Source organism: Agelaius phoeniceus, chromosome 6, assembly GCF_051311805.1.
Source record: "Agelaius phoeniceus isolate bAgePho1 chromosome 6, bAgePho1.hap1, whole genome shotgun sequence".
NCBI lineage: Eukaryota > Metazoa > Chordata > Aves > Passeriformes > Icteridae > Agelaius > Agelaius phoeniceus.
In genome coordinates, this window is record NC_135270.1 from 42,231,467 (window position 1) to 42,253,616 (window position 22,150).

The 22,150-nt window shown below is 45.3% G+C and overlaps 1 protein-coding gene across 2 annotated transcripts; it reads right to left on the reverse strand.

The window, feature by feature from the left end:
- Nucleotides 1-6,706: 6,706 nt before the first annotated feature.
- Nucleotides 6,707-22,131, reverse strand: TMED8 (transmembrane p24 trafficking protein family member 8). Of its 2 annotated transcripts, XM_077180532.1 has the most exons (7): nt 21,999-22,131; nt 20,879-20,957; nt 18,443-18,572; nt 17,421-17,559; nt 16,854-17,153; nt 15,465-15,719; nt 6,707-10,465 (listed from the first exon to the last, which is right to left on the reverse strand). In XM_077180532.1, exons 1-6 carry the CDS (start codon nt 22,075-22,077, stop codon nt 15,502-15,504), a joined length of 945 nt encoding a protein of 314 aa, XP_077036647.1. In that variant the 5' UTR covers nt 22,078-22,131; the 3' UTR covers nt 6,707-10,465; nt 15,465-15,501. The 2 variants fall into 2 exon arrangements, with proteins under 2 accessions (XP_077036647.1, XP_054491822.2); XM_054635847.2 differs by lacking the exon at nt 6,707-10,465 and having other exon boundaries at nt 12,527-15,719.
- Nucleotides 22,132-22,150: the final 19 nt, after the last annotated feature.

Below are 22,150 nucleotides of genomic sequence, written 5' to 3' on the forward strand. Positions count from 1 at the left end.
AACTGCACTGTTGCTTTTACCCCTTAAAATTCCAACTCTTTCCAGAACTTCTACCTTATCTCCTAGAGTGCTCTCAAGTATAATCCCAGAATCTCATAAGGCACTCTATGCTGTCAGCTCAGCCTGGTGACATGCCAGATGTGATGCCTTTGCTGTCCCCTCTATATGCACAGATCCCCAAGTACCCCCTCCCATCTGCATGAGCTATCCTTGAGTCCCACTGTCCCCATTGCTTTTCACAAAGTCTAAAGTCCTCTAAAGTCCCCACCAATTTCCAGCTTCCAAAGAGCATCCCTGCAGGACTGTTGATTGACACCTTCTCCACCAATGAGAACAGCTGTCCCCAGGTCACTGAGGCACATGGCATGGCACCACCGAGGGCTCGGACTGCCTGGGGAGGGAAGAGCACAGGCCTGTGAGCAGTGAGACAGGACACCCTCAGCTCCCTCCCTTCCCTGCTGGGGAGAACAAGCCACCTGAATGCTCACAGGGGGGAAATGGTAAGACAAGGGCCCCTGCTCCCTGCAGAGGAGAAAGACATACCTCCCTGAGGAATATTTTCACTTGGCTTGGGGGAGTAATTGCTGTACTTAGAGAGACCTCAGGAGCAAGGAGCAGCTGGATGTAGGATGCATTCAGGCTGCCACTTCAGACAGGATGTCCCCCATTTACTACCCCACCTCCAGAAGTGGGTATCTCACTTGTTGTGAGTTGTGCTACCCCACCCTGCACTACTCCTCGTAGAGGGAGGGCTACCCAGGGACAGCTCATCAGTGCCTAAGACAGAACAATCAGAAGCCTGGAGCTGTTTCCAGAGGTATTCCTTGTACTGCTCTGTTCCTCCTCCCTTCCCCTCCCAGTACCCTGCAGTTGGCTGAGCAAGCTAAAAAAATACTTTTAAAATCAAAGTCTATTTCATATCTTACCTTTTTTCCTCAAAGAGCTATGTACCCAGAGGTGTGCCTGAGATTCAGAGGGGCTAAAGAAACATATTTGAGAGCCTGACAGTACTGGAAGCACTGATGGCAATTACATGAAGAGGAACAGTATATACACATGACCTACTTGTTATTCTTGATCACTGGGGAGATACAGGATGAAGCATGGGAGGCTTCTGATATTGAAGGGAAGAAATATCATCACTGAGTGACTGATAAGACAAACCAGGGTCTAGGAACCAAATCCTCACCTTCCAACTCCTTCACCGCCAGATCTGCAGAGGGAACACAGAGATGGCCCCATAATGCATCCAGCAGAGATACTGTGAAAAGTGCTCAGCTCCACTGTGTAAGAGCCCTTTGACCTTCCTTCCTCCAACCTCCAGCACAAAGCTACCTCACTGCAACAAACAAGTTGCAAGACCAAGCATCATGAATTAAGTCTCATCAGAAGAAAATAGGTAAGAGTAGGGCACACTTCCTCTGACTGCCAAATACTGTCACCATTGCATTTTACCCCTCTGATAGAAGTTCATTTCCCCCCTTCTCACACTGCCTGCAGCAGAAAAAACTTTATGATGAAGCTATATTTGCCTTTACAACAAGCAAGGCAAGTCCTAATAAGTCATTTCTTCTGGGAACCACTAAGTTATTGCCAAACCTCTACACATAAACTTGGTCACACTCTGGAGTTGACTTGGAATTCCCACTCCAGAAGCCTAAGGTTTTGTTTCCAAACCCTTTGGCAGTGACCTTCTCACTACTCAAAAGCCAGAACAATTACACTAATTACATATACATATATATATTCCTTTTCATATTCTCTATACTATAATAATAACCAGTGTCTTCCATAGACCAAGTGGTATGCTATTAGCAGGAATACAAACACACTAATGTAGAGGTTACAGAAGGTAACTTTCTTGTGCCTCAATTTACTCCGTTGTAAAACAAGGTTATCAATATTTGCCTTAGTTTATAAAACACTTTTACTTGTATGAAAAGATAGGCATTATGTCAGAGTAAGAAGTGGTGGCACTAAGATGTTATACCCCATGTTCTATTTCTAGCTTTTTCCCAGCAGGCAAAAACTCATTGAGCAGCTAAATAAATAAAGTGCATTCTCAGTATTTCAAAGCCAGACATACAAGCCCATCATGCCTTGGAGGTACATAGAGAAATTGAATGGGAAGGTGCAGCCCACAGCATAGATCATTCAGACAAGATCTGTAAAATAAAGTTGGAAGCTACCAGAATTACCTTCTTCATCAAGATCTCTCTCAGATGCTGTGGGTTCAAATAAAACCTTTCTGGGCTTTTTGGAGTGGACTCTTGGTGGTCCTTGGTCAGGACTCTTCTTCCAGGCCTCATTGGATTCCACCTTTCCAGCTGGTGGCTTCAGAGCACAGGGTACCACCACGGTCCTCAGTGGTGGCCGGATGTCCTTCTTCACAGGCCTGGATGCTCTGGCAGCCACCTCTGAGCTCTGACTCTTAACCTGTGACATGAGCCCCAGCCAAATCAGCCCCAAAGAAAGATACCTGAGGCTACTGTGAATTGCATCTTACTGGGCCAGAGATGTGGTAGCTATGTTTAGCCTCATCTTCCCATTGAGCTTTAAGGGTGAACATGCCATCAGTATTAGCTGCCAAACAGATGCTGAGCAGTGCAGCTATCTGCTGCTGTGTGCTTTCAGACTGCTGGCTGCTGGGCACAGCTAAAACGTGGAAGGGCAAAAAGCCTATCTGTACTAGGAATGAAGGGGCTGGTTGACCATCCCACCAAGGATTACTACATTCAACATTTAAAAAGGCATGTCAATGGAAAATATATCTTTCTTCAGCACAAGAGAAACTTTGGCTCCAGAACTTGCTTATCCATATCTCCACCAAAAAAATGGCAGCAAATGTTTCAGCTAGACATGAACTGAATTGCTCCTGGTGAGGGAGAAGATACTAAGAAAAAAGTGAAATAACAAGGTGACTCCAAAATACCCATACCTCAGTAGGATCCTCCAGGTCCTGACCAAGGGTCGTATCATCTCCTGGAAGCACTGGTGACTGGCTGGTCTCTGGTACAAGGAAGGGATGGACAGGTGTACTGCTGGAGACACCTCGGAGCAGCTGCAACAGAAACAGCAACAGAACCCTTAGCACGTTATCCTCCATCCACAGAAAGGTTGACCAAAATCATGTCTTGCAAGGGACAGATTCCCTGCAATGAATAACCTGCCTTTCATCTCCCACACCAACAAAACAAACAAGTAAAAGAAAAGCCAGGCACTGTAAGATACTAAATCCAGTGGCTTCAGCTCAAGGTAAAACAACTATTTAAGTGCCAAAGACTCAGGAGAGAGTGAGACTGGAAGTAAACAGCTGTTGGCTGCCCGTCTCCTGCCACACACAAGGTGTTCTGGCAAAACTGTGTTCAGAGGATAGGTCCGGAGCATCACAGAGCTTTCAGGCTCAGCACAGACATGCATTAACAGATTCAAGTTTGTCACCTCTACTTTGGAGTAGCAGAGAAGGAAAAAGAGAGCAAAAAAGGAGATTCTGGGGCTGAGAAGTGACATTTGGGACCCGGGACAGGAAGAGAGGAGTGTCAGTTCTTTTACCTGTCCATTGACAGTCAGAACAAGCCTCACAGGGTTGCCTTTGTCCATCTCTTTCAACGAGGCCATGAAAAGATCTGTTCTCCAATCACCTTCCCACACCAGAGACCTGCACAAGGGACCATGGCTTTTCAGCCCACAAGTGACACTGACCAGGACAAAATTCCTGCTCCCATACTAGATGATAACAGCCCAAAGCCAAAAAAGATCCAGCCCTGAAAGCAGCCAGAAGGAACCACCACTAGAGAAAAACACCATGGTGGAGGACCAGCAGGATTTGGGTAACAGCAGCAGAACCAGGCAGCACCAGAGATCAGAAAGCTTTTCTAGGATGCCCCTCCTGACACCCTGGCAGCTCCTGCTGTGACCTGCGGGTGGGCTCCAGCGTGCCGACCCGCTGTGGGGCAATGCCTGGGGACACCAGCACATCCACGGCGATGCTCGTGTCCGCAGAGTAACAGCTCCAGTCGCCCAGCCCGAACACCACCAGCTGCTTTGGCAATGGCAGGGGCAGCCAAGCCTGGAAACCCATCTGGCTGGAATGGCTGCAAAGGGGAGGGAAGAAAACCGAGAAATAGTAACCGACGATTAAAATAAAAGGTGAAAAAGTATATGAAAACTTCTGAAAACACTTTTATGCCAGGGAAGGGTGAAAGGAGAGGGCTTGTGTCATTTAAAGATGAAACCATGCAAGGATGCAGGGAAGGAGATAACCGGTGGGAAGGGAGAGCCGCCAGGGGCTGGAGCAGCTCAGCGACGCGGGCAGCGGCGTTTCCAGAGCGGGCCAAGGCAGGGCATAGGGGTGCCCGGCCCGCGGGGGAGCCCAACCCCGACAGGGCCCGGCCGCATCCGCACAGCTCCGGGGCGGGGCCGGGCCGCACCTGCCGAGCCGCCGCGGCGGCTCCCGCAGAGCCCACAACACGTAGAAAGCGAGGCCGCCTCGCCGGGCACTGCCCCCGGGCCCCGGCCGGCCCCAGCGGCGGGCGCGCAGCATGGCCCCTGGTGAGCGGGCCGGGCCATGCCGGGGCCGCAATTTAAGCAGCGCGGCGCAGCGGGGGTGGCCCCGGCATCCCCCGGCCCGGCCCGGCCCCACAGCTGCGGAGGGGCCCGGCCGGACCCGCCCTGCCCGCGGTGGGAGCGCCCGGGGCGCGGCCGTTCCCGTTAGGGGCCCGGCCGACGCCAGCCCTGCCAAGCCCGGAGGAGGTCAGGGCAGTAGGGCCCGCTGCTCAGGCCTTCCGAAGCCGGGACCAGCCTTGCCTCGTACCAAATCAGCCTCTGTAGAATCACAGAATTTGTTTGGAAAAGACCCCTGAGATCGTCGAGAACAGCCAATGACCGAACTTCAGCATGTCAACTAGACATGGGCACTACACAGCCAGTCCTTCCTTAGACAGCTCCAAGGATGGTGACTCTACTGCCTCCCCGTGCAGTCCATTCCAGTATATAATCACCCTTTCTGTGAAGAAATTCCTTCTAATGTCCAACCTAAACCTGCCCTGGCACAGCTTGAGACTATGTCCTCTTGTCCTGTCACTGGCTGCCTGGGTTAGGAGGCCAATTCCTACTTGCCTACAACCTCCTTTCAGGTAGTTGTAGAGAGTGATAAGTCTTCCCTGAGTCTTCTTTTCTGCAGCCTAGAACAACCTCAGCTGCTCCTCAAAGAACTTGTGTTCCAGACAGTCACCATTTCTATAGCCCAAGCCACATGACCCTTTCCAGAGAGGGATAATTTGCTTTCCAATTCCTAAAGGATGGTATCTTACACATTTCTTGTAGCCTTCATGAAAAAGAGCAGGTGTGAACCTTGCTTCTCTTACTCTGCAGTCAGGGCTCATATTGAAGCTAGGATGGTGGCAGATACTCCTTAAACAGTAATGACGTGTGTGTGTGTGTGTGTGTGTGTGTGTGTGTGTGTGTGTGTGCGTGTGTTACTACAGAGGCTCCACTGGGTAACTGATATCACCTGTATAACAATGAGTAGCTCTGCTAAGCTTAAAACTGCTGTTGATAATCAAGGACTACTAAAAGCAGTGACAGGACTTCAGCAGCCAAACTACAATATTCTCCCTATTCACCTGAAACAGGGAAGAGCCACTTCCCTGGCAGAGGCAACAAAGCCTGCTGCAAGGCCTTCATAGTGCACCTCATGATCAGTGTTTCTGCTGCAGCCCATGCACAAAAGTTAGAGAAGGGGTAAGGGGAGTGGCAGAGTGGGGGTGGAACTTCCAGAGATGGGAAGAACTAATGTGAAATTTTGCATCACTTCCCTGCATCCCCACTGTTTTCCTTAGTTTTCCCCTTGGCCGTACACCCAAGCCAAGCACAAGGATGTATCGTGAGTGCATCATAATAAAGTACTGTAGCACTGTTTCTCTTTGGTGGTCTTAAAATGCAATGAAACATCTTTAACTTGGCAGAATCATCTATCCTTTGGATCAGCTTGGTTTATGATTGCTCCTGCCCATCAATTAGTTTATAAAAGTGTTCCAAGGGACTAGAACAGAGAATTGAACCTCTGCAGCACTTGTCCTACCAAACTTGAAATGAGATAGGTGAGAAAAGATGACTCCTGCTACAGCCATCATTCCTCATTTTGACCAGCAAGTGCTTCTCTCAGGACATGTAAATAGAACCTCTGTAGTATGATAAAGCTGAGGGGCAAAGCAGCTGTGAGGAGCTGTGAAGGGCAAACACTTTTCTGTAGACAATTTAATGAGTATCTGGTAATCAAGAGATGTTTCTAAATCCTCCAGACTGAAAGCTGAAGTAACAAAGGAGCTAGGGGATCTCTGCAGATGGAGGTGACAAGTACCAGTATGAAAAACTGAAGGGTAAAGTATTCAAACTCTACCTATGTCCATTATATGAGCTTGTTCCTCTCAAATTCCTCAAGCATTCAGTACAATCTCAAGAAAAATATTCCAGTGAGTCATTTTAATAGACAAAAGATTTCCTGGCTGGAACCATCATCATCATGAGCTGATAACAGAGCATTTTCCTATCTGTTTGCATCAGAATCTCCCATACATTGCAAAGTATATTTTGCATATTTGCTTCTTCTTTGCTCCTAAAACTAACTGCATTCTTGTTTTGTTGAAAGGTCTGTAGTTGAATTTTTCATATCAAGATATTCACTTGCTTTAAACAGAAGACAAAGTTCTTGGTTGCATAGTGAAGTTTATTTAAAGAGAGTAAGTTCCAATATATTATTACAAATCAACCACAACACATCAAATACAAACAATACAAACCAATTGTAAAGGAATGCAAGCACACTATAAATATAACCTTCATACGTGCCCTTCAGAAAGAGTCCAGTGACACATTTTGTTAAAATATCCTCTTCTGTATTTAAAATTCACCTCTTGGTGAGCACATGGAAAGCAAACAGCTGGCGCTGAGAACTCAATTTTGAAATCACAGGACATCAAAAATATTCACATCACAGAGGTAAGGACTGACAAACAACCATCACAGTTCACAAGAACATAGGTCTGAAAAAGTTATGACAAGCTACACGGTGCTCTCCATTGAAAGTGCTAATGGTTTGGAGCTGTGAGTGGAAAGCAGCCTGGTTCCCTCTGAGGAGAGCTGTCCCCAGGGCATCTTGGAGGTTGCAGGGAGGCCATCTCCAGCTATTTATCATTTCCAAACATGGCTCCTAAACATCAAGGTCATTACTTGGCAAGGTCTTCTTAGCTCTGAATTTTGCAGCTGGCATCCTGCTTCTTGCCCAAAGGAAGATGGGTTTAAAACAGATAACCCTCACTGATGGATCAAAAATTCTTCCTCTCTCCCTTCCCAATAAAGGCTACATTTAATGTATGATGATTCTGAGAAAGCAACATGTAAAATCCAGAATGGAACCCAGAAAAGTCAAGGGGACTCAGATCCAACATTCACCAGTACTGATGCACCTTCAGCTGCAAGAGCACCACAGTTTTGGAATAAGTAGCCAGAGACTCTCTCCAGGCAAATGTGGACTATCCCCCCAGAACACTCTCCTCCTTGTAATATACATTTGAAGTCTGGTGTTTTATGTACCTTTTAAAACTTTACTTAATTGGTATTTACTGAAAATCAACTTGTTTAGATAAATGCCGTAGCACTTTGACTCCTGCTAAACTCCTGCCTTCTTTCACAGTCTAATTAGCAATGTATTTAACACAATCAGTTCCCTGTTTTTCATTCTGCCAGTTGTGAAGTCTTCATTCATCTACATGATACTGTCACATCCAATATTTTCCCAGATATGAGAAAAGGAGAAATGCTTTTTTCTTTTACACTTGTAGATATAAAAAAACCCTAAACAAAAAACTTGTTGCTTTGGTCTCTCATCCACACTCAATATGCATAAGCACACAACACTCACAACTCTGGATTTCAACACTCTTTTTAGAGAAAATTATGAATGGCCATAAGAAACACTCTTCTATGTCTATCTAGTGTTCCTATGGTCCTTGGGTTTAGTGTCAGCATATCAAAAGGAGCAGTTCTCTAGTGTTCCTAGACATCTGACAGCAGCATATGAAGGCAAAGAATGTATGGCACCAGGAAATTCAAATACCATTGTACTACTCATCTTACAGCAACAAGGTGGTCTATGAACAGACTAGATCTCCAGGAACAGCCTAGAGGGGCTCTCCCTGCCTGACCTTAGCAAGGACCCCCTACCCAAATGGGCAGAGAAATAAGAAATCTCTTGTATTAATGACACCTATAGTTCTCATTTCAGACATGCTGTTTGTTCCTAAGGCACCTTGTGATAAATCCTCTGTAGAGTGGCTTTAATAGGGGTAGTAAGACAAGAAGGAAGAGTATAAGCAGTGGGGATGAAAGTGAACTCATTTATTTAGGGATTCATTCTCTCCCCTAATTCCCCACAAGAACAACAAAATCTCTCAGCAGCTAGACCTGTAATAAGATTTACCTCAAATTCACCTCACCAGGTGCAGCTCCACAGTAGGTGACCCAGTGCAGGCCATAGATGGAGGTTACATGCACACACAGGTACAAGGAGATAAGCTGACTGGGTACAGCCACCAAGAAAGGCATGTGGCTGCCTTCTAGACTCAGAGCATAGTAACCTGACTTTCCTAGCACCTGAAGTCGGGTAGCTAAGCTCTTCCTCTCAACACATCTTCATCTTACTTGTTTGTGCATATTAAATGGGTCTCAAGCATTCATTTGCTACAAGCCTGTGTCTGACACCAGTAACCCTTCCAGAGAACATGCATTACAGGCCTCCAAAGGGTCTGAGCAAATGTAAGCAGTACCAGTAGTGGTCCTTGTTGTAAGCAATTTTAACTCTCTGTTCTCAATAAAACACATACATTTTAAACTTCTGCTGCTACATTACACCTAAAGCAAAAAAGAGGAAACAATGAAGGGCTTATTACCTTCTCTCACATGAAAAATGTCCAACAGATTAATACCATTATTATAACTAAACACTTATCCAAGGTAATTTTTATACAGGTCCTTTGCTAAAGGATATATCTCTGACTGAACATGTAAATTTTATTTAGACCTAAATTATATTCAAAACAAAATGGAAAACAATTTTGTGCTTTCACAAAAGCAAACCCAAAATGCAAAAGAAGCTTCTTTCTTGATTTAGCTTTCTGAATTTCTAGAGACAATTTAGGGGGAAAGGAAACATAAATTAAAAACCTATTTGAAATCTTCCTTCCACAGAAACAAAAAAAATTTGCTTTCCTGAGGATTAATTTCCTTCTCTGAAGTGCAACTGCATTTAAACTTTATTTTTCTTTTTTGACCCAAGGTCTAATACCAAAGATCTCTATTTAGATAAGAAGGATTTCCATAAATGCCTAAGCCAGCTAGCAAGATTGAATACAAATCCAGGAAATGTACCAAACTGAAAAAAATACACATGCAAAATAAGATTATTTCTTTGAAACAACTATGGGGTTGATATTGAACAGGAATGGCTGCTGTTAATCACTAGCCACTAGCCAAGTTATTCATCAGAGAACTAATAAAAACTGTGTATCCTTCCAAAAAGAAGTTGTCACTTTGATAATGAATGCTAGTTGAATACCTGAGAAACAACCTACGTGTATAATGTGGAAATATAATAAACAAAAAGAGGAATTATTCTGTACAACTGTGAAGCTTTCCTGAAGATTATATGTTCCTAAAACTATCTTGTGTTCATAAAAGATACCAGATACTTCTGGGAAACTTAAGCAGTGAAACAACCCACACCAAATACTTTCAGTTCCACTGCAGCAGGCCTGTCTGTGGGCAGGCTGCATTTGCAGGCTGGGCACATACTCATTGGGATGACACTCTACATTCAATGCTGCTTTTGGGCTCAGGTCAATGAGACCAGGTAGATGGGCACAGTTCCAAAAGAGTGACCCCAGCCTTATTAAAGATTGGTCCACATTTCAGAAAGCAAGAACTGAATAATAGGTTTGCCATCTACAGTGCAATTTATCTTAACAAAAACCATTAACTAATGGCTTGAAGACTGGGACATACTATCTATGTGTCAGCAAGTGATCAAAACTGGTTGTAAGGCAAGTTTTGTGATCAAAACCACAGTATAGTTTTAAATGGAGATAACCCACTAGCATGCAACAAGCTGTGCAGCTGAGGATCCATAATTCTGGAATATCTCATGTACATACAGGTCAGAGTTCCCTTCAACATCAATAAATCCTAATTAGAAAGTGGAGTAGGTGCCAAATGGTACATCACATGTTAACCAGCACACACACACAGGGTTCTGCAGATCTCACAGCCAAGGACCAACACTGAAGGGTCTATTCCATCTTCTTCTCTTTAGTGCCTCAGGTGACAGTGTACTCTCCCCTCCCACTTCTGCTTGAGCAATAGCCAGCCACCAGTGGTGGGCAGGAGGACTGTATCTGGCTTAAGCTGGACTCTGAGAAGACAGATAAGAACACAATAGTTAAGGGCCATAAGTTTGGCTCATCAGCTTAGGGCCAGTTGGGCACAAGGAAACCCAGAATACAGCCTGTATGGAAACATGACTGTAAGTCAATCATCTTACTCTAAGTAGTGGACAGTCCAGGGCCTCTTTACCCTCTCCTGCATGGCAGGAGGCTGTACCCCAGGATCTCCACTCAACTAGGGATGCCTCTTAGGGTTAACTTCTTGAGGCTGAGAGATCCCTTGCTCAGGAATTCTCACCAAGTGCTCAATAGCATACAAAACTGAAATCTCAGCTGAGATACAAGATTGACTGTGCACATAATCCTTTAGATGTAAATTGCTGGCCAAGTCTGGGACTAAGTCTGGATCCAGACACACCTAAATTTCCCTTAAGAAAGGAGTTTAAAAAATAAGGAGGTCCTTTCTGAACCTCATGACTCAGCAGAGGGTCTCACTGACAGTTTTTTCTGACCCTGTCCTCTATGCAGTGAACAGCTAAGTATACCTTGCCATAATGTCTTGTTAAATTATTGTCACATTTACTCCTAAAATCATAGAATGGTTTGGATTGGAAGAGGACCTTATATATAATGAAGTTCCAACTGCTTTCCCTTAGGCAGGGACACCTTAAACTAGAACAGGCTGCTGTACCTGCAGGGTTGTGTGGGAGACAGGTTACACGTGCTGGGGTGCTGTACCTGTGTTGCTGTGTGTGTGCAGGAGATGGGTTACACCTGGATCACTGCACTGACCTGAGTGGAGGATGAGAGCAGCCTTTAGAACATGTGGGGAGAGCTGGGCATGCTCCAGTTCCTGCTGCATGCAGTGCTTCCTGAGCCCAGGGGTACTGTACTCCATACACTGCAGGAGTCGCACACTGCAGCCATGTCACCATCCTTTCTGATGGTCTTGGCACAGCCCTGCTTCACAGGCCTTGTCTGTCCAGGTATTTTGTACTATATGTGTGTGAGCTGACTGACAGGACTGATGCCTGCCATCTGACTGATGCTTCGTTAATCTCTGTCACATTTTTAATCTGCAATGTTCATTATTCACAAACCAATACTTTAAAACGGATGGGGGAGTAAAATCCCCAAACATATTTGCTTGTGATTTGCTTTTTTAACTCAACTCTCCTTTAAACCAGAAAGGATGTTATGAAATTATATTATGAAATTATGAAAGGATACTGTCAGTTGCAGAGTGTAATGAGTAACTCAGGTGGCCTGAGCTGCAGAACTGCCTTCATAATACTCAACTGCTACTGCTGGATGTGGTTGTCAGCTTTTTAAGGAAATACTTTACTATATGGCTATGAAGAGTTGTCCAAAATACAATGAAACTGTTACTGTGTTTAGAGTGTTTCCAGAAGTTTCAATAATTCAGATTTTATTAGCAATGACAGTTTCAATAAGCTTTTAATGGAATGTTTGTTTATTTTTATAAAACAGCCCATGAAAAAAACCTCATTTCTTAAAACCAGTTATTTTTCTGAGTCTAAAGGCCTGAAAAGCCTGAAGATTTTTGAGAATTTCTGAAATTTCTGTCTGAATGTGAATTATTGTGTGTATCAGATGGATAGACCATAATTTGTAAGGCTACGGACCCTTCTCCCTCTATCTTGTAAGACCCACTGAAGCCGGAAAAGAAGTATAGTCCCATCTTCTGACAATTTGGGACAGTTAATTCCAGCACTGACCTTATTTTCAGAGACTGGCTTAAGACCTTACTTTCAGAGACTGGCTGTTAAAGAATTTACTAAATAAACTCACCCTTTCCCTGTTGTTGGTATCTTTTACTTCCTACATCATCTGTTTGAAGAAAATTATTAGTCTAATCCTCTACTGTAAGATTCTATCTGATGCAGTCTTTTGGGTAATGGATCTAAGTGAAATTCCATAAACTTGGAATTTGGACAATTTGGAGTTCACAGGTTGGCTTAAGCTTGTACCCACTTTTACAAAAACACTTCCCTGACAAGCATTGAGTGATGAACAAAAGTATTTTTTCCAAATTAACAACGTAAAAAATAATGTAAGGAACAACCTAGTGAAAACTCTAAGAAAAATATAATTCCTATTTTTTATTTCCTTCAACAGTCCTGCAGAACTTCACCACTGAGTTTCAACACCACCATGTTTTCCCAGAGGTTGCAGAACAGCCTGAAGAACCCTGGCATTGGCCACACATGTATGTGGCTCATCTTATTACTCTGGGACATGACCAACTTCTGTATTTTATGTGCAACTTTTCTTCTGGCATTGGCCCATAGTGTTTCTGTGTGATCATAAATAGTTTTAAGGTGTTTTCCAGTGACTTGGTAAAAAAGGTTCATAGAATCATAGAGTATGTTGAGTTGGAAGAGGTCCATCACTCCAACAATCAGGACATGTGCTTGAGAGTGTTGTCCAAACACTCCTTGAACTCTGTCAGGCTTGGTGCTGTGATCACTTCCCTGGGGAGCCTGTTCCAGTGCTCAACCACCATCTGGGTGAAAAACTTTTTCCATATGCCCACCCTAAACCTCCCCTGACTCAGCTTCAGGCCATTTCCTTGAGTCCTGTCACTGGTCACAAGATTGGAGAGATCAGTGCCTGCCTCTCATGAAGAAGCTGTAATTGCAATGAGGTCTCCCCTCAGTCTCCTCTTCTCTGGCCTGAATAGACCAAGTGACCTCAGCCACTCCTCCTTTGGCTTCCCCTCCAGACCCTTCACCATCCTTGTGGCCCTCCTTTGGATGGTCTTTAATGGCTTAATGTCTTTTTTATATTGTGGCACCCAGAACTGCCCCCAGCACTGGAGGTGAGGCTGCCCCAGTGCAGAGCAGAGCAGGACAATCCCCTCCTTTGCCTGGCTGGTGATGCTGTGCCTGATGCACCCCAGGGCAGGGCTGGCTCTCCTGGCTGCCAGGGCACTGCTGGCTCAGGTTCAACTTGCCATCAACCAGGGCCCCTGGTCCCTTTCTGCAGTGCTGCTCTCCAGCCTCTCATTCCCTAGTCTGTACAAAACACACCAACTATGAAATGTTGTTAAATTGATGTTTTATATCAGCAAACATACTACTGCTTCTCTGTTAGAAGTGAAGTGTGTCACTCCACCAGCAATATCTAGGAACTTGATAGACAAAGGATGAAAAAAACCCAAACACCTTAGCTAAATTGCTCAGGCCTGATTCAAGTGCTGTAGAAAGGCCACAGGATGGTTCTTCATTTCATCCATGAGAGGTTAAAGGAAGGAATAGCCCTCTCCAAGCCGCTACCTGAAAGAGCATCTTGCTCTGACAGATACCAAGCCCTACTGTTCTGTCTCCCTGTGCTCAACCTGCTTGAATAAAGCAGCTCTGCAGTTCCCCTCCACCCTGGTGAATACACTCTCTCTTTTGAGATAGGTGGCTGTTTTCTCCCCTTCTCAGGGCCCAAAGCAGCAACAACTCTGCTCCTTGCCCACTCCCCCAGAAAGCCACTGTGCTCCAAGTAGGGCTCTTCCAATTTCCACTCCTCCTGCTCCCAGCTTGGGCTGCTCTATTGTAAAGTGACTGCTTCCTCTCTTACCATTTTGACCTACTAAGTGCTCTGGAGCAGCAAATCAGTAAGCAGAGATACTTCAAAGTAAGCTTGAATATAGAGCAAATTGTACAGCATTACAATATACCCTTAATAGGAAATAGGCAGCCCTCCTATGAGAGCAAAATCTTTGGCTTTAACTACCCCAAATAATTCTGTCCATTGTTTCCTCTCAATAGAAGGAATGGACCAAGTAGAGGTGCTTTACCTGGAGAATTTAAAAATAAAACTCAGAACTTTTCTAGTATCACCATGGAAAGTCATTTTGTGTCTCTGCAAAGAGGTATCAAAATGTAAATACAGCAGTATTCTTAGAAAAGAGAACGATTTCAAGTTAAAAGTATTAAAATAAACAACGGTTACAAATAAACATGTTTGAAAATTCATCTCTGATGGATTAACTTCTTTTAAACTCAGCCACTACTTAAGCAGAAGGTGGTAACTAATACCATCACTAGTCACCAAAACATGCCAAGCAACTTCCTAACAGTACCTTTGCAACAGCAATAGCAGCTGACAAACTGCATTTCTCTGGGAGCCTTTTCCTTGCTACATATGGTTGCAATACCACTGAACCAATATCCTGCTACTAAGAAACATTTCCTGTATATTTATTGGTTGTATTCCAACCATTTTGTATTCATTCAGCATGGCAGTAAGTAACGTCCTCTGCTTCACATCTGGATTACAGAAAAAACTTCTGGTAATCACTGAAGGTTTAATCATCTACATATGCCTACAATCAACAGATATAACATTCAATTCTTAATCTGTAGAAAAGCCTTCCTTTGGACTATGAGGCGTGCACCCTGCTCCCACCCCCTGTCCAAACATGAGCTGTGACTGCTATTTGGGGCCCACCTGTTGCAGCACTGCCAAGCCACTGCAGCATGGGCTGCTGCTGGCCATCTGCACTCCCAGCCACTCGCGTGAGTGAAGGAAGCACTGACTGCTGGTGACTGTAGCGATGGTAGGTGATGGGGTTACCCTGGCTAAGTGACAAGCCAGCTGTGCTTCTGGCTCACTGAAGCTAACAGCTGCCCTCTAGCGATGCAGATACAGCAGGAGAGTTGGAAAAGTTATTCACAAAGCAGTAACATTATTTTCACTTCATTTTGTACCAGCACAACAGATCAGAACCACAACCACCTGAACGCGGCTTCTGGGCAATTGCCAGCATTGACTTGAAGGCCCAGCCCAATGCCTGCATGGAGCAGACCTCCCAAAGTTTTAGAGAAAGAGCATCTGCCTGGGAACAACCAGGCAGTCACAACTACCTTTCTCCCCTGAGACAGTGGGGAAGAAGGATGTGAGGAGAAACCAGTTCGTGTCCAAAGGAGAGCTGGCAGAACTGTGCCGTGGTTCTGTCACGCAGCAGTGCCCGTCAGGCAGTACCAGGGCTGGGTGGCAGCCTGCTACACTCACCATCACCTGCCTGCCATCCTTGCCCCTTGCCTCTTCTTCAGCTAGTGTAGTAGACGTGAAAGAACAGAGTCTTATTGCGGAGCAGAGAGTAGGAGTTATCAAACTTCAGCAGGTAGATGCCCTCGCCCGGGTACTCGTGGCTGCCTGCCTGCACCTCCCGATGGCTGTTCCTGCGGTACACGGGCATCACCTCTCCATAGCGGTTCCGCAGGTAGCTTTTGGAACCCCGCTCCACATCACCCACAGGGGACAGGCCTGAATGGCAGAGAGGAGACAAGTAAGTAGGGCAGAACCACCTCATGATCCAGAAAAAGACCAACAAGACCAGAACACAACACAGACATGCAGCTATATGGAAGGCTAATGGTGATAGCATTACTCAGAGCATCTCCTCCAACCTTTCTGCAAATAATTCCCACAGAGTCCAGCCTTCCTTATCATAACAAAATAACAAAGGTCATACCAAGAACTAGTTCTCTTGGGAATACTGATGGGACAGAATTTACTAGCCCACCAGCCCAATCTCCTCTCTTTTTTAGCTTAGACACCTTACTGATTTCATACATCCAACAGCAGTCCTGTGATATAGAATTGAAGCAAAGAGAGGCAGGAAAGCTCTTAGCTGTTACCTCATAGTGTCTATGTTCTCAATTCACTTCTCCAAGAGGATTCCTCATAAAGGAACCTACCCCTGCCTACAGGGCCTGCAAAATTCAGACATGAACCTCCCAGCTACACTGGTCACACATACACTCAAGCCACAGAATAGGCAACGTTACTGTGTGTTTCCCAAGTACAGTGACATAGGTAGCAAACATTTCAAATACAGTCAGAAGGAGCTACTGATGTAATGGGGAAAAAAAGAAAACAAGAAAAAACCCAAAAAACAAGAAATCCCCCCCAAACAAACAACAACAAAAAACACCAACCCCCCCAAAAGACAGCAAAACCCAAAATAAAAAACCCCAAACAAACAAAAACCAAAAACCCAAACAAACAAAACCCCAGAAAAACCAACACCCCAAAACAAAATCTTCTTGCCTCCACTCACCATCAGAAATTTCTCAGTCTGAGAATCTAACAAAAACAGTCAGGTTAAAATTTCAGACTTTCACCTTTTTATCATCCAGAAATTCACTGAGTGAATTCTGGTTTTATTTTTCCATGTGTTCAATTCTAAGAATGCTCTTGGAGAGGACAGCCATTGACATATGCTGAAGCAGGAAGGGCCAAATGCTTTCTTATCACTCTAACCAAGAACTCAGTAGGCTGCAGAGATAGCAAATGGGCTGACTAAACAAAGTAGATGGAGATTGTAGCATCTCACAGATACACTCAGGAGCATGGCAACAAGCAACACAAATTAACCTTTGTAAGATCTGCACTAACCTTCGATTTCCTCGTCCTCGTCTTCATCCTCCTCATCACTGGATTCACTGACCTGAACAGTAATGGCAGTGCTAGTAACTGTGGTCCAGTCAAAATAGACTCCAAACCCAATGTCGTAGTCATCCGTAGCAAACTCCCAGCAAATGCATTTCCCGTCAGGATGGGTTGGCACTCGGACTGTCACCACCTCGCCTCGCTTCACCACCATCCGGCCATTCTTCTCCTTCCCCATCTTGGCTTTGAATTCCTTCATCTTCTCAGTGGTCCACATGGTGGGTGCAGCCAGAGGTGGAGGCTGAGCTGAGACAAGGGAGAAGTTCACAGGCTTATATCACTTTTCACTACTGACAAACTATTATCTGAAAACAGTGAAGCTATTTCTGGTAAGGGGCCTCCATTCTGGAGCCTGCTCCCAAAAGCCCCAGATGTGAAGTTTTTCCACTCACTAGCCAGGAGCCCAAATTTCCAGCAGGATTTACAAGTATCTCCAGGATAGTCTCTGCTCTTCTAGTCAGGGCGGGCTGACTTAAAAAATACCCAAACAAAAGTTCTGTCTTCAGGACTCACCTTTTCTCTGCTCCCCAAGGAGGTCTGCAGTCTCCAGCTCAGCTGAAAGGATATCCACAGCACCAGTGTGATCTGACTGAATCATGACTATATCCCCTACTCCCTGAGGTACATGGTAGCTGGTTAATCGAACAGCTTCCTGCACAAAGCACATAAAAAACATTGTCACAAAGACCACCTGTTAAAAAGTCTCTGCCTAGATTTGAAACAACTCATTAGTAACTCAGGCTTCTTTATGAAACTAAGTCAGACCTGCAGAAGCTTCTATTATTAGTGTAGGCTAGCTCTGAGACACCATTCAGCATTTGTTTTACCCAATGCACCAAAGTCATGAACTCTGAAGTCAAATGTTGCATCAGTGGCACAAATTTCACTTCCTTTGGTCTCCCAGGGAGTCCTGGGCAGGCACATTTTTGTACTTGCATCAGAGTTAATTGTCACCTCTCAACAAAGCAGCAGCCTTATAGATTTAGCCAACTATTCTTGGAAAAAATTTGCATCAAACAATCTCTCTAGGGAGAGCCTTTCAGCTCTGTGTGCATCTAGACTACAGCCTCCTAGATACAAATCCATCTGGTTCACTCTCTTCTCATATATGCAAACTCACCGGTCCTGAACTTGGTGTCACTTGTACAGGTTTCCCTGACTCTATCTGTAGGGCAAACAAATTTGCTGCTCACAATAACAAACAAGGGATTTCAGTTCCCTCTTGCATAAATCCACAAGAATGGAATTTCCAGAAGCACCAGATAAGAGCAGAAGGTGACAATTACCTTGAAGCCTCGGTGAGCAAGGAAGCAAGGACTAGCTGAGGACACAAGAGGGATTTTGCAAATTAGACTAATATCATTTATCTGCCTCTAACATACAGGAAAAAACGTAACTGAATCTATGTTAATACTACTTTTATCTTAACACAACCCTTAGAACCTCAGCCCCACAGTGGCAAGCACAGTAGTAGAGTAGGAGAACCGTTGCTGCACTTCTGTCTTCATTCTCAGACACAAGAAACATCCATCTACCTTTTTGAGAGATTGGATTTGGTCAGGCAGCTTGTCTTCTAGAACAGCCACGTTCTGGTCCCCCAGAGTGCCAATTTCTTCCTTCGAATGCTCTGTTGTGTTGGCACTCAGGTGCGCCCCAGCCTGTGACCTTTTGGAGGAAGAGAGCAGTACAATTCAGCACTTGCACCCAGGGCACAGCCAGCAGAAGAATCACTGCTCTGGAACTCAAATTCAAATGAGCTGAAGGAACAAGCTTCTGTGGTCAGCACCTGCCAACTGGACAAAGAACCCCTGCCCACCCCAATCCTGCCATGTCTGCATGATTACTTTCCATGTGAGCCAGGGGGAGCAACTTCTGTAGGATACTCCATATTTACCATCCTTTAGATGGCAGAAATTCACTGCACTCACCCACAGCATGTTGGCTCACCGACACTACACTAAGGACAGACATCAGTAGCAACTTTTCTGCCCAAGAAAGAACAATTTTTATGCCAGCTACGGCATGGCATCTGCATACTGCCTCAGAGGTCAACTGGATCAGTGAAAGAATTCAGAACAATTTTGACAGCCATCCAGAAAATGCCATCTATTTAAGTGGCCCGTTATTATGCCTTTCCTACTAGCAATCCCAACAGATACAGGGAGCACCCAAGTGTCTCTCTGCCATGTCCAAATACACCCCACAGATAAGCAAGCAGTAAGACATACAATGGGCAGCACAACAACTTAAGCAAAGAGGTCTGAGTACTGCACTGTAACAAAAGAAAATGGACATGCTAAAACAATAAGAATGGTACACAGCAGGAAAAGAATGGGCAAGAAATGAAACATCTCTGGCATTTATTCTCTGTTGAGTGTTTTGTTCTAAATTATATTTTTAAAATGGCTGCACGTTGTCTATAGGTAGACTTATAATCCTAAATGAACTCAGATGCCAGAAGAGTGTCCTGACACATTCTGCATCCACAGAGAAGACTTGAACAGGGCAAATGTGGCTTTTGTTTTCAAATTGTTACTCCTATGGCACTACAGAATTTATCCAGAAACAAAGCCATTTTTTACTTATATTCTCTCAACAGTGTGATTTCCTTTCCTACAATTGGCATGATACACCAGAAAGTCTGTAAGAATGACTCAAGATGAATAGCAGGTTCACAAAATGGCAGCAGATGGATGAGATAAGAAGGATACTCCGTGGGAACAACTTTTTAAAGGAAGAATTCTTGTACTTCTATGCTATCATTTTCTAGCCTATTTGCATTTCAGTTTAGCTGTTGCATGAACACACCTAGATGGGCTATTTGGTCATTTGCTACCATAGGTGCACACATCTGCTCTAAAAGCTCTCCATCAACACAGGAGCCTACAGGCTGGGAATTTTTTCCTCTAGATACATATCATTGATACCTAAGAGTCTCACTGAAAGATTAGGAAGAGCTACACAGCTTTACAGGCAGACTTACAAAGACACAGTTCAGCTGATTCCTTCTCACACAAACCTTTTGGACCATCCCCATCCCTTTCAAAAAAGATCTACATTAAGACAAATTTAATAGGCAATATCCACAAGTATCTATCATCTGCTTTGGCTATTTTGCTCGTGGTCTGTATTAATCTCTTTAAAGAAAATTAGAGGATATAATAAAAAGATGGAAGAACTCATTTATAGTCAGGAAGTCTGATAGAGATGTCAGCAGCATCAAACCAAGATGGAATCAAACTGCTGTTTTGGTAAGAAGGGTGGTTTGATGTGGGTTCTTTTTTTCCTGGATTTTTGCATTTTTTTAATGAAGCTGTGCTTTACCTACTGTAATTAACTTACACATTTCTGAAATTGTATCCTGTGCAACAAATGTATAATGGCAAATGAAACTGCACTGCATAGTGTTAATGCCTGTAGCCAGTTAAATTATTTGGCCACAAACACCACATGCCCAGCCGGTACCAACAAGCCAAACATCTGATAACAGGGTTAAGATCAGCAGGATTAATGGAGAGACACAGAAAGCAAACAATGAAGAAAAAAGCCAAAATGTTGTCAAGAAAATAGTAAAAGGTATTTTCTGGTACAGCTTCCGCCAGATTTACAGACAGTAGGCATGCTCAATTATTAAATTATCCTCCAGATAGGATATAGAAAATGTCCCCCTGAAAATGTACTAGCTGTTATAATGGATTATAAAACCACACAGGGTTCATTTCAAGCTGAATGACTCTGTGATTTGAATAGCTGAGCCATGAACTACATTTCACAAGCTTTAAAACAACCTTAAAGCCTGTAAGAACAGGCCCTCCCATACTGATTCTGGTACATACTGTCCCAAAGCAGACAATTCAGTCTCCAGGCCCTTCTTTTTACCTGCACAGAACAAACTGCCATACAGAAGAGGTCACAGGAGTGAAACAGACTGTCATGCATGTGGGCCACAACACACAAAAAGGTTTTCCTACCCGCTCTGTGAAGTACTGGACTCCAAAGAATCAACTAGCTGATCTGCAGGCTCTGTCTTTTGGGCTGAGTCTTCATTTTCTAGCAACAAACAGAATATAGCAAGAGAAGATGAAATAAATGTTGGTGTTTATAATACACTATCAGGGAAAAAAACCCTGCAGCCAGCACTCAGACACTGACAAGGTCACACAGCTGTGGAACAAAGACCTGAGCCAACCAGTTTTTCGTGTTATGAGCTGTATCTAGAACCTTGTGGAACAAAGATTTTTAATGGACTCAACCCTAGGAAAGGGAGAACAAAAACCTTCGCATGTTTTTGATGTAAAGCCATTCTCAGAAGCAGGGTTCATTCAGGAACTACTAATCCTAGCTTTAGAAGGACAGAACAAGGCCAAATTTCATCATGTAAAGCTGAGCTGACAAAGCCCTGGAAAAAGCAATCGTGCAGCAGTTCACAAAGGGCACTGACGAGATGGAAATTCCTAGGTCGAGGCTAAAAGGACCATGGCTCCTCTCTTCCCCGAGTCTCCTGGACACGGGGAAAGCTCTGTCCCATACGACTGCGGTACACAGTGCATCCACAGCCCTGCTTTCCGATGGCGCTAAGGCAGTGAACAGGACACGGACAAGTTTCAGCTTTTGCAGGTTGCTGATGCCCCTCGGAGCCGCTCCTGGCCATTCCCAGGAGTCAGGGCGGGAAGGAGCCACCTCCAGCCCGGGGGCACGCAGCACAGGCCGGCTCCCGGCTACACGGGCCCTCTGTCACCGGGGAAAGCACACACCTGCATCAGTGCTCGCTCTTCCCGCTGCACCGGGAGCAACTCCGGCTGCAGCTCCGGGTGCCCGAGCGGCAGGGGAGCGGCGCAGAGCCCGAAACGCGCCGCTCTCCGCTCGGCACCCGGGCCGTCGCTGTCCGCAGCGGGACCGCGCTGCCCCCGCAGGGAGGAGCTGCCGCCCCTGCACGGCTCCTCCGGCAGAAACGAGCGAGCCCACTACGGAGAGGAAACTCTCCCCGTAACACGGGGGACAGTCGGCTCTGTGTTAGTTAGCCCAGCAAACACGCGCCGCCGGGCTGCCCCCTGCCCTGCCCTGGCCAGCCCAGCCCAGCCCGGCCCGTACCTGCGGGGCCCCGGGGCGCGGTGTCGCCGGCCGGGGGCTCGCAGCGGCAGCCGGCGGCGGCGGAGAGCGCGTCCGACATGGGCACGGCTCGGCGGGAGGCCGGAAACACCCGAGCGCGGCCGGAGCGGGGCGGCCGGAAACACCCGAGCGCG

Coding starts and splice junctions, on each gene's coding strand:
- TMED8 (XM_077180532.1), bottom strand. CDS start 22,077: ATGTCGGACGCGCTCTCCGCCGCCGCCGGCTGCCGCTGCGAGCCCCCG. Junction 17,154..17,420: donor CCTTGGGGAGCAGAGAAAAG/GTGAGTCCTGAA, acceptor CCCTTGTCTCAG/CTCAGCCTCCACCTCTGGCT. Junction 15,720..16,853: donor CGAGGACGAGGAAATCGAAG/GTTAGTGCAGAT, acceptor TCTGCCATTCAG/GCCTGTCCCCTGTGGGTGAT.